Source organism: Pelmatolapia mariae, linkage group LG2 (assembly GCF_036321145.2).
Source record: "Pelmatolapia mariae isolate MD_Pm_ZW linkage group LG2, Pm_UMD_F_2, whole genome shotgun sequence".
In the NCBI taxonomy this organism is placed as follows: domain Eukaryota; kingdom Metazoa; phylum Chordata; class Actinopteri; order Cichliformes; family Cichlidae; genus Pelmatolapia; species Pelmatolapia mariae.
In genome coordinates this window covers 9647200-9663743 of record NC_086228.1, presented here as the reverse complement: position 1 = coordinate 9663743, position 16544 = coordinate 9647200, and the positions used below count along the sequence as shown (strand labels likewise).

General features: G+C 40.6%; 1 protein-coding gene across 4 annotated transcripts in view; it reads left to right on the top strand.

Moving 5' to 3' along the window:
• The first annotated feature begins 13312 nt into the window (after window positions 1-13312).
• Window positions 13313-16544, top strand: part of glra1 (glycine receptor, alpha 1) — a 137796-nt gene continuing 134564 nt past the window's right edge. For 2 of the 4 annotated variants that reach the window (XM_063492739.2, XM_063492720.2), the window contains exon 1: window positions 13315-15201. In XM_063492739.2, coding sequence (XP_063348809.1) covers window positions 15131-15201 — 71 coding nt within the window. In that variant the 5' untranslated portion in view covers window positions 13315-15130. Of the gene's footprint in view, window positions 15202-16544 lie in introns of all 4 variants that reach the window. The other 2 variants (XM_063492712.2, XM_063492731.2) reach the window with 2 other exon arrangements.

Genomic DNA, 16544 nt, shown 5'->3' with positions numbered 1-16544 from the left:
GGAACCTGAGAGGAGACGTGGAACACGGGACATGAACGCCTGAGACGAGGAACATGGACGAAACACAAACAGAGAAAGACAGGGCTTAAATACACAGAGGAATAACGAGGGAGCGAGACACAGGAGGAGAGCACAGGAACTACATCCACACACTTTCATACGGCTGCATTTATCAGAATTTGTCTGATAATTGTCCAGAACTCGATTAGCGACTTTTTAATAAGTCACAAAGCTGTGGACTTCTTTTCCAATCAAAGGAAAAACTGTTTTCTGTTCTAGCTTTGAAAATATTTTAGCTCTCATTCAGTCGGCTTCATCCACTGTTCTGTCATCTTCTGATCAACGGAAGCAATGCTTTGAGCCACCAAACTTACCTGGAGTTATGATCTAGACATCTCTGCCACCTCGTTGCCTGATTTACGATGAGTAATTAAGAGGAATGAGCGCATGTTGCTCTTTAAAGCACTAACAGTGTTTTGTTGTTGTGGACTCCACCTCACCTTTCGGTCATGGTTAGCCTCTGTTATCAGAAAGGAAAAATGAACAGCAGAGATTTTCACGAGTTCTTACACCCTGATAAGACTGTCTCCCCCTGAAAAGCTTGACATTGTATAGTGAGTCAAAACTAAAAATAATATAGTGATCTATGGTTTGATGTTCATTTAAAAAAGGTTTTGCCTTATTTCTCTCTTCTTGCTCTTCTCCTTTATCAATAATTTCCTTTCTGTCTGTGGGTGTGCTTGTGGTGCACACCCACAGACAGTTCAGAGTGAAACATCACCAACAGCTGGAGAAACTTTAAGGTGAACCTCAAACATGAAAACAAAGTTGGGGAAGGACGTGCTGAGTTGTGGAGGTAATGCAGGCACGCTGGTCATGATGTAAGTCTGCTGAGTCCTGTGATGTCTTCTGTTGCATCCACAATAGCTGCAGGCTTTTCAGTGTATTCACCACAGGCTGTTCAGTTCTGGTGTGTGTGTGTGTGTGTGTGTGAGAGAGAGAGAGAGAGAGAGAGAGAGAGAGAGAGAGAGAGAGAGAGATGCAAAGCAAACACTGTACCCTGCCAGATAAAATGTTTCTGTAAAACTATTTTTTCATTATCTCTCATTAAAGAGAAGTACGTTACCCCTCAGAAGCTCTCAGCCTGTGTTTTCTTTATTTACTCTCCATAAAAATATGCAACTGAAAGATATCTCAGATATAAAAGGAAGAAGAACTTCATGGCTGTAAAACCTGTTTGCAAGCTGTAAATAAATAAAACTTTGTTTCATGATGAAACAGTCAAACATAAGCCTGAAATAATTTTATACTGGTTGAATTTTTTAAATTTATGATTATTTTTTGTACAATACCTTTTTCTGTTTAATGAAGATATTGAACATTTTTAAATTAATGACACATTTTTCCCAGATCAATTCCACATCATCTATAACATCTTCTACCATTAATAGACATACTATTGTTGTTCTACTCAGTGCAATCCAATCACTTTTGTTTTTGTAACTTTCTGTTAATCTTAATTACTAACTTTATTACCATTTGCATTGAAAGCTTGAACTTGACCTGTTGTATTTAATTAATGTGTATGATGTGGACGAACACAAACAAGTATTGATTTTCTGATCATTTGCTGGAGAAAACTTAAAAACTGCATTTTCTTTGATCACCCTGTAGCAGAAGTGGCAGAGGTGACTGCTCAAAACTAGTTAGAGCTTATAAAAAGTCTCCTTTTTGCTTTTTACATTTTGATACCAGGCTGACCTTCCATTTGTTTCTAAATAATTTTCTTTCTGGGTTAAAAACTGATGTGGTTACAGTTTCTAATGGAGCTTAAATGTGTTTTTGTTTCAGCCCTGAAAGTTTAATGCAGATACTTCCTGTCAAAAGGTGTGAAATTTCAACCTGTCTCTAAATACATACAGAAAATGTTCATTATAAGTTATTGCACATTGTATTGATGATCTTTCTAAATTAACTTCAGTAATTAGTTCCTCCAAACCATGAATGTGTCTTTTAGACCCCATTCCTACAAGACTGCTTAAAAAAGTTGTTAACACAAACTTAACAATGTAGTGTATGCTGTACAGTGTAGCGAGGAATGCCCAACAGCCACTTCATAAATGCATGGCACAACATAGAAGAGCCACCTCGATAGGACAAGACTCGGCTGTCCATCTGCATCTAATGGACAAAGGTCACTCTTTCGAGGATGCCAATGTTTACATTTTGGACAGAGAAGACAGATGGTTTGAAAGAGGAGTAAAAGAAGCCATCTATGTCCACTGTGAACGACCATCTTTGAACAGAGGTGGTGGCTTACGACACCAACTGTCTACCATCTATAATCCAGTTCTGAGATCCCTTCCCAGATGCCTTATTGCCCACTCACATCCTGGGCCATCTGACCTCCGGAAATCACATGATTAGGGTGGGGCTAGGTTTCACAATGGGTTCACCCGAAACCTTGGCTGATTGTGACTTACACCCATTTTCTCACCTTGGCTCATGTGATTAGGTAGAGGATCATTAGGGGTCTATTGTCCCTCTTGGGGGGACACTCCCACAGGACTTAAATCTGAGACTCTCCACCATTTGACCCTAGAACTAAAGAAGCTTCTTGGATGAGAGGTGAAACGTCTTCAAGCAACCTAAAGATGTCCAGACGCTTTTCTTTCCAAGCTCCTTAGACTGTTTTTGTGACTTGGTGCTCTATGTATACAGTTCAGTTGAACTTGCTTCCTTCACAGTTTGAGATTGTGAGAGCTCACATCTCTCTTGCCGCTGTCCTTCTTGCATTTAGCAGGGTTATTGCTGTAGTTTTCTTTATAGAGGACAAAATTTCTTCTGGCAATGTTGTTGTTTATCCTTGTTGTTTTATTTCATCCATATTGAAGTTCCCATCCAAATGTAATGAATTGAGAAAATTGGCAAAATAAATTGAATGCACATTTCCATCAACTACTGTTATGGAAATATTAGGAGCCGGCTTGTTGAAGTTAGCAGTTGTTGACACTATAATTTTCCAGCTGGGTGCCATTAAACCATTTTATAATAAAAAAGCACAGCAAGATGACTTCATTAGGAGCAAACCAGTCAAACCCCAAACTGTGAAAAATTATATAAAATGAGAAAACATGATTGAAATTATGTACACCAATCAGCCACAACATTAAAACCACTGACAGAAAAAGTGAATAAAAATAATTAAATTGTAATTATAATACACTGTTTTTTGATCCAGGCATTGGGGCAGTAAACCCCCCCATGATGTAAAGAGCAGCTCAAGAAAACACACCAACATTTAGACCCAGACCTCCAACCTCCCCACATCCCAGACCGATCAAGCACTCATGAGATGTAGTGGATGAGGCTAAAACCATATACTGTCAACCCCAAAACCAGAGAAAACAAAAAATCAGTTTTGTCAATGTCCCAATCAAGACCTCACTGGACACCCCCACCACGTCCTGTCTTCATGTCCCCCAGCAGCACCTTTAACAGCTGATCAGAGGACCATTAGAGGATAATGACTTCATCTCGTGCAGTTTTTTTTCCCCATGTCCTCCCGCTGTGGATGTTGAAGTCACATGATTCATGTACATCATCACTGATTTAAAAAAAAGTGGTTTCCATTATAGTTTGTCACATTTTGCTTTTACATACAATGTAAACACAATGAATACAATGAATATTCCATCAAAACTAAAAATAAATCAAATGAATTTAATATTTCTTTGTAAATTAAATTCTGTGTAAACCATCTTGATATCACAAAGCTAATACTTGTGAGAAACTGCTCTCAAAACAAGCAGGGACATGGAGTTGGATTTAAGTTGTAAAACTTAAATCCTTGTGGATTTAAGTTTTGGAGGCAAGACAGCAAAAGAAGGAAGAATTCATGACAACGTGTTTCAAACGAAAAGAATGGTTTTAGCCTTCTTTTGCTGGTTAAGATCATTTTGGTTGGAAAATGATGAAGGTTCAGCAGGTTAGAACTCTCTCTGCATCTCTCCATCTAATACACTGTACACACTGCAGTAGTCACACCTGTTGCACATGCTCTAGAGTAAAATAACAAATGACAAAGTTTCAAGGGTTAGAGTTAAATGCCAATCATATATATTTCACCTCCGTGATATTCTTGATATTTATATATTTAATATATTTATCGTATTATTTAATTAGTTTAGTCTGTTACTGTCTTGGAGCAACTGTAACCACATAATTTCCTTAGGGATAATTAAAGTATTCTGATTCTGCAGTTAGAAAAGTGTTTAATGAGATCCAGTGTGCAGGTTGTGACCAGCCCATGTTTGATGAACGCACTATCCTGAGTTTGAGGCCAACGGCGTTCTCTAAAGGATTGACAGTCAGCGTCAACAACTGTTTTTTCCCCCTTTTCTTATTTATTCTGCTTTTGATCTAATATGCTGTATGTCCCCTCTTAAAGTTTCTGCCTTGTCCAATGTGACTTTGTTGACTGGCCCAAGATATGCATCTCATAAATACAAATCAAATATTCTCATTTTATATGGAAATGATGCAATGTAGGTGATTACTTTCACTGCAGTCTTTTATTTTGTAATGTATTTTAAGGATAAAAATGTAAATGGAAACATGCCCTAAGATCTGAGGACAAGATCAGTCGCACAAAAGAGCAGCAATTAACCAAGTTAAAGAAAGATCATTGTCATGGATAAAATAAATCAATGTTGACTTAGTTTGTATGCTAACCATCCAGCTGGACCCCGTCTCTGAAAGGATCTTTATGGCACACTGCATACAAGGTGAATTCAAAGAGATGATTCAAACATTCCCATTTCCCAAACTGCCTCCTCTCACCTAGCAGGATGGCTTCTGTGTAATCTCTACTTTAAATATAAAGAAGAACTGGAGAGCTAAACACAAGAATGATGTTGCAATGGTGAGCTGATGGTGAGTGGATAAACCTGTCACACTGTGGGAAGCTACCAAGCTTTTGTGGGTTACATGGTAGAAGAAGTGCCGTCAAAATAAAGTGCCTATGCAATGAGGTTAGCTCACTGCTTCCCTTCACACTTCTCAAACTGCTCATCCTCATGTCCTCTCCTCTCCTTGTGTCTCCTCCTCACCTCCTCTGGAGGGAGGAGCTTAGACGTGAGGAGTCTAGGCAGCAGACACTACACAGAATGAAACATCTTTGCCTCGGAGCCTCATTTTAAAATCATGCCAATTAAAAATGACCTGTGGCTCCGCTGGGTCATAAATAGCTTTGTCAAAGCCGCATTATTTTATGGTGGTTGTGGCATGTTTCATATTTAGGGCCACTGAAATAAATCTGAAGCAGTGTGGCAGATAACGGACTAGTTCTTAATCACTGACAGGCAAAAAGAACAACTTCTGAATCCATACCAGAAGTTATTTAATTTTTTACACCTGAACGCCTACTGGGAGAAACTATTGAAGCACTTTTCTGAACTGAATGGTTTCTGTCATATTTTAGGCCTGTTTGTAGGACAAAATGCCTGGGCTTGCATCAGAGGTTAGCAAAGGTGGTCTACACCTGTGCAGATACCTTTGGAAAAGCCCAGAAACTAAAACCAAAACTTTACTGATATATGCTAAGATATCAGAAGTCATCATTAACATCAGAAAATGTCATCTTTATGGAGGAAAGAGTTACAGAGTCCTCTCTCCAACACCTGAGCGTCTTCCACTCTGAAACTCTGAGACTGAGACTAATGCTGACTCACAGCAACGCACGGTGATGGGGATAATCAGACACAAGTAAATTCAGCCAAGAGGAAGGCAAAAAAGCATGAATGACATAAGGAACCTAAAGCTGCACAACAGGACACAGGTATCAGTAGTTTTAATACTTAACCTAATATTTAACTTCAATAAAAATGGTCACTGGTAACACATGCAGCCTCATTCATGGTGATGGAGTGTGCAGCTTCTGACTTCTGAAAAAATGAGATGCATGCAATAAAACATTTGCAAAGTGATATTTTTAAGAACTCCTTTTCTACCTTTTCCCATTGCACTGATGCATGGTTTGCTGAGCTGCTGTTTGTGCACTGGGTTTCAGTCCAACTTCTTAAGAGATGATTGAAAAATGAAATATAAGACTTTCTGGGCAAAGTTTAGTTCTGAAGCTAATACAATTTATGGCGATACAAAGATAGAAAGGTGGTGTTGAAAATGATGAAATAATGGGGAGAAACACTGCACAACATGTTTTTTTTTTGTTGTTCGTTTTTGTACATTAGAATCTGACAGATGTAGGCGCAGGTTTGGACACATGCTCTCATGGAGGTCTAATACTGTGATGTTAAATCCTAACTCGAGTTTTTGGAACATTTTTACTATAACTGTAGAGAAATCTGTTTCCCATTAGGTCATTTTGTGTATCTTCACTGTATCCTCCACTCATCCTGTGACACCGGCTGTTGTCATTGAATATCTGCTCTGACATCAAGAATCCTCGAGTTTCAACCTTTCTACAAGTCTCCCTGCGAAGGCTGCCTGAATGGCATAATGACCTTTAGTAAAGGATAAATGTTACGATGCTTTCAAATAAAAAAACAATCAAAATCAAAATGTATTTATAAGCACATTTAAAAACAACACGGGTTGAGCCAAAGTGCTGCACATAGTAGAGATAAAATAGTAAACATACATAGTAATTACTATAAAAGACTAGTCATAATTGAAAGCTAGAGAGTACAAATGTGTTTTCAATCGGGTTTTAAAAATGTCGAGTGTTGGCAATGACCTAATGTGAAGGGGCAGACTGTTCCAGAGTTTGGGTGCAGCGATCGCAAAAGCTCGGTCACCCCTGTTTTTCTGGGGATAGTCAGAAGCAACTTATCTGCAGACCTAAGGGCTCTACTTGGATTATCTTTTGTTAAAAACTTTTAGAGGGAAACTGGAGCTACTGATCCGTCCTGCTGCTGAACATCAGCCTCACTCAGCGCACCTGTTCAGCTTGCAGCAGAAACAGTTAATGTGCTAAATGAAGGCCTTTGTGGATGGTAAAAGAGCACAGTGAACACACAGCAAATATCAAATATCAGCAAATATCAAAGTATAGCATATTGTACCTTGTAGAGTACAGCTGTTCTTCGGCTGCTGCTGTCAGACTCTTCACATTTCTCAGTGAATCAGAACAACTCCTGGACTTCAAAAACACGACTCAGCCGTGAACCTTTGCCACTATGGCCTTTGAATCGGGAGACTTCTTGTTTTTTACTGCAGTAACTTCACCTGCCAACACTGAACACCGGCTCCTTCTAACCAGGTGCTGAAGTTTGACAGGCCAAATTATATCCAGTCTCTTTAAATTGGGAGGTTTTCTGTTGCACTAAAGGATGTCTCAGTTCTAGTGGTGAGTTCTTATCTCAGGGGATCAAATTCTGCTGTTTTGTCAGAAGTGCTGTTGCAGAGATACACACAAGATGGGCTTCAGTGTTGGAATATATATCACAAGTTTTTTTTAGTCTTCTGTCAATTTTAGGACCTTTTTTTGCTTTTTTTGATTCACTTTTTACTCTCCTGTTTGTGGTTGGTTTTGCAGTCTACTGCACATCATCAGCCCTGCATGCTGGACAGTTATGCCAACTGTGTGTTTAATCATGGCACCAGAGGGTTCTTTATGTCGCTGGTTACAAAGTGAGAACCATCTCACTACTGCCACAACCAAAGGACACCTTGGCCTTATCTGTGAAAGGCAGGCAGCAGGTGAAATAGCAGTACTTGACACCCACGAATGACAACACACTAAGTATGTAAATACTTAAGATGTAGTGAAACACAACCATCAGGCAACTGGCATGACAGAGGGAGTCAGAGGAGGGGAAAACATGATCTACTGCAGGAGCAGCCGTGCACAGAAGAACAATCATATTTTTTATATTCAGTTTAAAACAAATGCAAATGAAATCAAATTTCCTTGAGCCAGTCAGAAATAGTTGTAAATGTTGGCTGCGACTGAGCAAACACTGCTCGGAGATCTGTGCTGGGAGACTTCGGCTCCTGAGGTTAAATGTTTGAAGAGTTGATTAACTCTTTATTAAGAGTTCATCAGTGAGGGATTTAAACCTGCAACCTTCCAGCAGCACAGCTGTGAGCCATCTTCTGCAGGGACGGGTCAGCTGGGTTGGTCCACACACTCCAAATAAGAACAGGAGCCAATTACAGCCTGCTGTGACTATAAATAACCACCACAGCACTTTACTCCACATTTACATAAAGAGCTATAATGGCTGTGTAATGGTTTAAATATTCATCATGCTTCCTTTGCATTCCACATACTGCTGAATTATAAAAGGAAAACTGTACTGAAGTGAAGCCCAAAGATGTTCTAATAATAATAATAATGGATTGGATTTATATAGCGCTTTTCAAGGCACCCAAAGCGCTTTACAGTGCCACTATTCATTCACTCTCACATTCACACACTGGTGAATGTGAGAGCAGAAAATCTACAGTATGGACGATAAAAACAAACAAACCTACATGAAGAAATTCTATTTCTTCATGTTCAGCCTCCAGTCAAGACCACACTTGATTCCGCCTGATGTGCCGCAGCACATTTTAGGAGTGCCCGCAAGTAGCTCTCGTCTCTGCTTAACTTAAAGCAGCAGTATTATTACTGCTATAGGTTCAGTTTTTATAGAAGGCACATGACACAGAACAGATGAGATCAACAGGAAGTCAGACACAGAAAATTCAAAATAAAAGACCCTGTGCAGACTAAATGAGGTGACACCAACTGAAGGCGAGAATGAAACATCAAAAACAAGTAGTAAATATTGCCACAATCATTGCAATGATAATGAGACAATTGGCAGTAAATGAAGACCAGCTGATCTTTGCTATAATCTCTGCATAATTCTGTCAGACTCATGTTTCACATCTCAGCACACTCAGTGTGAGTCTGAGCTTTGTTTGCTGTATACATCATTCATACTCATATTTAGTACAAAGTGCTGTGTTCCAACCTGTGCGACACATCTGTCTATCTGTCTGTTACCTTTATTTAGCCAGAAATGAGCCTGAGGTAGGAGCCCTGCAGACCGAGCAATTTTCCCTTTACACTAATGAAGACATCATATTCTTGTCTGTGTGTGTGTGTGTGTGTGTGTGTGTGTGTGTGTGTGTGTGTGTGTGTGTGTGTGTGTGTGTGTGTGTGTGTGTGTGCCTCCTCTTCAGTCACAGTATCGCTAAGCCTTGTGATTCTTTCAGTGCCTGCAGACATTAGAATCACAGTCACGTTCCAGCGGACACTTCGGACAAAATGGTCCTGAGGAGAGAGACTGTGTGTGTGTGTGTGTGTGTGTGTGTGTGTGTGTGTGTGTGTGTGTGTGTGTGTGTGTGTGTGTGTGTGTTACTCTAAAATCACAGAATACGTTTTTGGAGTGACAACATTACAGTATTACACTGCACAAGATTAAAAACACTTCAGAGTATCTTACTGACTGTATGACCACCCAGGCAGGCCTGCACTCTCTCTGCTGGTAAATTATAAGATCATTCTGAAAAAGCCTCTAATTGTGTGGATGCTTTATGCATCCACACTATTGTTTTCCTGTTTCTCTTTCTTCTTTATTATTATTCCAGTTGCCACTTTTTGTACGTTTTTTGGCACTTAACTACTTCCACAATTTTCAGCCGATTTTCACCATTCAAATTTTAAACTATTCTGCTATTTCTGCTAATGGGTGCTATGACTTTTGGTATTTTTTGCTATTATACTTTTTAAAATATTAAGCTTTTTATGCTTTTTTTTGTCCCATTGAAATGAATGGAAAACTTCCAAAATTCTGCTAAAACTTGCTTGTTTTTTAAACTTAACTACTTCCTCAAACGTTCACCTAGAACAACCATTCAAACTTTAAAATGTTCATAAATTTTTCTGCTATTCTTATATGATTCAGCTTTTTCATATCTGTTAACATTTTCATCTTATCCCTCTTTTAGTTTTGAGTTTCATCTTTGTGATTTTTCACAAAATACATGCGTTGTTATGGTTGCTATGCACTTGGCTTTCAGTGAGCCACTGTAAGTTTTGCAGTCTTCTCTTCATGTCCGAACAACTTCTTGCTACTCGCTCAATTTTCACTCAACCCCCACAAATTATACATCAAAACGTAGGTATTTTTGCTGGCTTTCAGAAAATGTCACTATCATTGTTGTGGGATTTATAGAATTTTGGCAAATCTCCTCAGAGCAACACAAAGTCTCAAAAATCCCCATAGAAAGTCAACGGAGAGTTCATTTAAAATCACCGCTTGATTTCTGTAATGAGAGGCATTTTCGAATCGTCATATCTCCCGAACGAGGCGAAGTTAAGACTTAAGGCTTGTCCCAGTATATCTTCAGACACCCCTGACGCTCACAATTCAAGAATTTTTTCCTCACCTATTACCATTCTGAAATGAGTTAGACTTGTTTGAGGGTAGGAAATTCGTCCTTCGCTCAGATTTCTTCAGATTTCAAAATCTGGAAATGAACCACTTTTTTCTCTCGTCATAACTTTTTGTTGGATTTCCACAGAGACCTGGAAATTTCCATGACTGTTCACCAAAGCCTGCTGTCTCTTACGGTGAAAGAATGATATCGATACTCCAAATAGATTTAGAGTTACAAAGCTTTGTTCGAGGGCAAGTCAGGGCAGTTTTCTCTTCGCCTCTACTCAGTTATGGTGCATTAGAAGTCAAATATCTTCAATAATTCATATTTTAATGATAAATTGTCAACATTTGAAGATTCCCCCATCTCTTCTGAACAAAACGGTGTAAGAATGACTGTTCTAGCCCCTACGGTTAGGAAATTATGGCCATTTGTTTGAGGGGAGTCCTGACTATGAGAAATAGACTGCAGAAATCCTGTCTCTGTGCTGCGTGTGTGTAAAAAGAGGTCCACCTGTTTTGGCGGGAAAAAGTGCACAGCCTCTCTGATTGGTGGATTCAAATTTAGCAGCTCCCAGGCTGCTTGACTGACCTAGAAACTTGATTTTCTCTCCCTGTGTGTGTGTGTGTGTGTGTGTGTGTGTGTGTGTGTGTGTGTGTGTGTGTGTGTGTGTGTGTGAGACACAGAGAGAGAGAGAGAGAGAGAGACTTTTTATGGGAGCATCTTATTGTATGATTCAAATTCAATATATTTAGACTGGTTGACTGAATTTGATCCTGTGTGTCTCTCTGTGCTTGTGTGTTTCCATATGTGTTCATATTTGTGATTGTGTGACTGTTATACTTTTTTTTTGCTGATTCTTTTTCATTTAACAATTACATTTGAGGGACCCTTAGCATGTTCAGCATTTGTTCAGCTGTCCATTTTGCTTTTCCAATTTTTGTATTTAACTTACTACTATTGTGCTAAGTCATAGCATTTCTGCTGATTTACAGTATTTGTGCTAAATACAGAATTTCTGCTAAATCATACTATTTCTGCTATTTTATAGGATTTCTACTTAATATAATATTTCTGCTTAATTATAGTATTTCTGCCATTTTATAGTATTTGTGCTAAAACATAGTATTTCTACTAAATGCAGTATTTCTGGGTAATCATTGTATTTCTATATATTTCTGCCAGGTTCTGCTATTTTATGAGATTTGTGCTAAATACAGAATTTCTGCTAAATCATACTATTTTTAGTTTTTTATGAGATTTGTGCTAAATACAGCATTTATGCTAAATCATACTTTTTCTGCTATTTTATGTGATTTGTGCTAAATACAGCATTTCTGCTAAATCATACTATTTCTGCTATTTTATAAGATTTGTGCTAAATACAGCATTTCTGCTAAATCATAGTATTTCTACTATATTATATTTTTTCTTTCTAAATATAGCATTTCTGCTATAGAATAGTACTTCTGCTATGTTATAATATTTGTGCTAAACTGGAGTATTTTTGCTAAAACATAGTATTTATTTAAAATTACAATATTCATAGTATATTACAGTATCTCTGGTAAATCACAGCATTTCTGCTATGTTGTACTGTTTTTCTAAATCATAGTATTTCTGTAATGTTTAAGAATGTTTGGCTAAATATATTCTGTCTGTTATCTTATACTATTTCTCCTAAATTCTTGTATTTTTGAGAAGTTATCGTGTTTCTGGTAAGTTACAATGTTTCTGCTAAGTTTTGCTTTGCCATTGTACTTCTGCCAAGTATTATTTTTCCTCTAAGATATTGCAGTTCTGCTAAGTTACTGCATTTTAGCAAAGTTCCTTTGCTTCTGCAAAGTTTTTACAATTTCTGCAACTTTCCAGCTTTTTCAGCTATTTTTAGCAGACAGCTTCAGCGTTCCAGCATCCACACTGCATTTTCGCAGGAAATGCAAATTTTTCTAGTTTATAATAATTCTTATGTAAAACAAAGTGCCAATACCATGAGATGCACCATGTGATAAAAATCACAGGTGGTAAACAACCTGCTGCTAATGAAGACTCGCTACAAGCAGTATTTAAGTGGTTGAATAATAATAATACTAATAATAATAATCCTACTACTACTACTACTAATAATAATAATAATAATAATAACAACAACAACAACAACAACAACAACAACAACAACAACAACAATAATAATAATAATAATAATAATTGGTAATTTACTAACCCTAAGTGGAATTCATTGCATCCCATTTGTGTAGGAATTTGGTGTATACAGCCAGTGCAGACAGGCTTGCGTGCAGTCCTCTAAAAATAAACTTGTTGTGTATTCTGACTGCGGTCTTCTCTGAGGCAGGAAGAAAGCTACGTTTGGAAGCTTTCCATTAGCATCTGAAGATGTTTTGAGGGTCAACAACTGGCTGGGACTGAGTCCCTGCAGCTCATTTATAGGTATTAAATTCTAATTTGGTGGCATCTTACTCAAGGCTTCATATAAAGGGGATCATCTACAAAGCCTCAAAATCTTTGTTTGGTCCTCCTGGTATCTGAATGAAAACAGACATAAGTGAATAACCACCTTAGAAAAAGAAAAAAGTAACACATATTACAGTCAGCCCATAAAAAAGATGATCCCACGATGCCCCTTCACAGATGCCTCCTCATGCACCTCCAAACTTCCTCCACTTCAAATCTCTCCAATTTCATCTCGAGTTGCATCAAAGCCACGTCACAGAATCAATCTCATCTAAAAGAGTGAAGAGGAGTTCATCAAAGCTGCAGCACTTTATGACAAATAAAGAAACATTAAACAAAGACATGTATTTGGTACCAAAGTGTTAATAAGTCATATTCAGACGTGACTCCATTCAATTCAATTTTATTTATACAGCACCAAATCACAACAATAGTCACCTCAAGGTTTATATTGTAAGGTAGACCCTACAATAATACATACAGAGAAAAACCCAACAATCATATGACCCCCCTATGAAGAAGCACTTTGGCGACAGTGGGAAGGAAAAACTCTCTTTTAACAGGAACAAAACTCTGGCAGAACCAGGCTTGGGGAGGGGCGGCCATCTGCCGCTGCCGGTTGGGGAGAGGAAAGTTAATCCTTTTAAACAGTGAAACGGATGCACTGTGAAGGCCCTTCGATCATGATAAGAACATAAAAATGAATCAGATTAAAACTTTGATCTCTTCTGCTCACAGATTTGCTTCATTGATTTGTGAAATCAGACAGTGTGAGCTTTTGCCTCCTCCCTCAGTTCAGCAGGAGCAGCTCGGTGTGTTTTAGTGAGGGCTCCTCTCCCTTCCCGTAACTCAGATCACAGACACGTGATTTATCACTTGTACGAATATTAAAGGTCTGCGCGCTCAGTCTTTAGTAAGTTCGCTGATATTTCCTCAGGGGATCCGCGTATGAGGGGCAGAAGCTCATACCCAGCTAGTGACACCTCCACCAGCCAATCATCGGCGTCCTTCAGCCCCGCGCAGCCCAATGGGGCGCGCTGTGGGCGTGTCCGTGCGCGGTGAGGGGCTTTTTCGGAGTTTGGTAAATGACTGCAGCAAGAAAGCAGACCGGAGCGCACGAGGCTGTGTCCGCCTCCGTGTTTCACCTCCGTGCACGTGTGTGCGCGCGCTCTTCCGCCATGGAACGGGTCCACACGAGTCGGCGAGCACGTTAACGACACTCCGACGGGATTGCTTTTTGTTCTTTCTCTCGGTTTAGCGGAGCTGGTGTTCCGGTGCTGGTACTGGGGCGGGAGCGCAGCGGCGGCCGCCGGTGAGTCTCCAAGTTGAGCGGCAGCGGACAATGGGAGCAGCCGAGCCGGGCTGCTGCAGAGACCGCTACTACTACTGCTCACCCCGGGGAGCCGCCGCCGAGCAGCAGGAGGAGGAGAGGGAGAAGAGGAGGCACACCTGCTCCACCTGCAGACCCCCCTCTCCGAGCAGCAGCCCCGTGCGGATCCGGGAAGTGTGTAGGATGTGCGTGAGGAAAGCTGCGGCTCTGTCCTCGCGCTGGATTTGGGGAATATAAAGCGCACGTGCACTCTTCTCGAGCCCTCCTGAGAGCGCGAGCCTCCCGCAGACCCACAGCTGAAGGAACCAGAGGGGATGTGTTTCGTTCCCGCTGTCGGCGCCGCGGACCGCACGCGCTGGACTTTAGAGTGATTGGATGTAACTGTGGCTCAGTTGACAGGATCCCGTGATCTCGTCTCGAGACCCCCACCCACCCCCTCCTCTCCCCCCTATTCTTCCCCCTTTTCCCTCCCCTCCCGAACCAGAACCCGGACGAGCTCGGTACCCGCTGCCCGCCTCTGTCCGTGGTCCTGAACACAGTCTCCTGGCGGATTTAGTGGATTGTTCCCCCCCAAAAAACCTCCTGCGTGGAGGCGTGAGAGCGGACATCAGCATGATTTCCTGGAGACTGAGGTCATGAGCATCCCGCGGCTCGGCACCGGCGACTCCGGGATCTGAAACCCCCACACACAGAGGCACACACACACACACACACACAAAAGGTGGAACATTTTCGGTTCACCTTGGAGGTCATAAACCAGAACCGCGACCCCCCCTCCCCTCTCACCCTCATCTTCCTCCTTCTCTTCTTCCACTAAAGGCTTTTTTTGGTCCTTTTTTTTTTTTTTGGAGGGGACTTCATCCTCTCCAGAGCGTGACCCCCTCCCCTCCCCTCCCCACCACCTCCACACACACCCCCTCCCCTCTAAACAAAATGAGACTGGCAAAAATGTGCCGACTAAACGTGCTGGGGATCTATTTGTGGCAAACGGTTGTGTTTTTCAGGTAAGCAGAAGCATGAAATGGACTTCATGAGTGCAAAATAACGACGTCTGTGTCATTGCTTTTCAGAAAATGGAAAATATGAATTTGCATTTTTATTGCTTTGCAGCCCTGCTGTGGGACGGGGGGAGGGGGGCGTTCATGTGCAAACTTATGAAAGTTGTGTTTGGGTTGCGTGTCTCATTGCTCGTGAGCATGTAAAGGAAGTTGAATTAAGTTGCAGTGAATCCAGACAGGACTGTAAAAGAGGAAACAGCGACCACTAGCGGGCGATGTGTGTTTATGGTGTCAGCGATCATGTTTGGGGAAAAGGAGCCTGTCGGAGTCACGTGCTCTCTGACAGTCATCTTAAAGCAGGTGTTGCTCATAGCATACAGTATGTGGAGGGGACATGGTGAGGTTTGTGAATACCTCAAACGGCTCGGAGCAGCCTTGTATCCTGGAAATCCACATTCCCATTTGTCTCACTGGTTCAATAAAACAATCGCTTATTGTGAGTTTTCTTCTTTCATTAACAGACATCCAGTAATCGAGCTCCTTGTACATAATACAGCCAAAGAGGACAAATGCAGTCACACTGTTTCTGTTGATGGGATAAAAATATTCAGAGACAGGGCTCTGCGAGGTCATCTCCAGGCCGGCTCCCTGTTTGTCATTGTCCCCCTTTCACAAACCTGCTAAATGATCCTGTACCTGACCAGAACAGGAAGTGGCAGCCATTGTTTTGGTGATGCAGATGATGACACTCTGTCAGCTGATGACATGGAGGTGACGATGCTCAGATGTTTTTTTTTTTAGATTGAACAGTTTTACTGGGGCTGAAAAACTTCAAACCAGTCTTCACCCTCCATTATATAATCGTTATTATTTGAATTACTGCTTTGGAAGTATTGTTGACCAGATGACCAACACAGATTTTTTTTTTTAGGTTGCCAAGATGAGTCCAATTGTATAGAAGTCTATGAGAAACGAGCCCACTGCTCTGTGAGCTCAGTAAAAATGGTCTCAGCGGCTGGTTTCAAGTCTTATTCAATGCAACAAGATATTCATTCTCCAAAGTTTGATCGCCATAGGGGTCAAAAAGATCCATAAAGCAGGTCATGCTTTGAGATGATTTTAACATGATGACTGACCAGTTTGTAGTCATGCTACATACGTAGATGATACAGTAGTTTCTGCAGACAGTTGTGCAGAGCAGAAGTATGAAGCGCCTTAACTGCTGGAAAACATAAGAAGTGCTTCAAACTGCACTCTACTTTCCAGTGTCACAGTTAAACGAGCCGGCTTTCTGATTCTGTGCAGCATGTTGGAAACTGAAAAGGAGCCTATTTATAGTTACCAGCTGT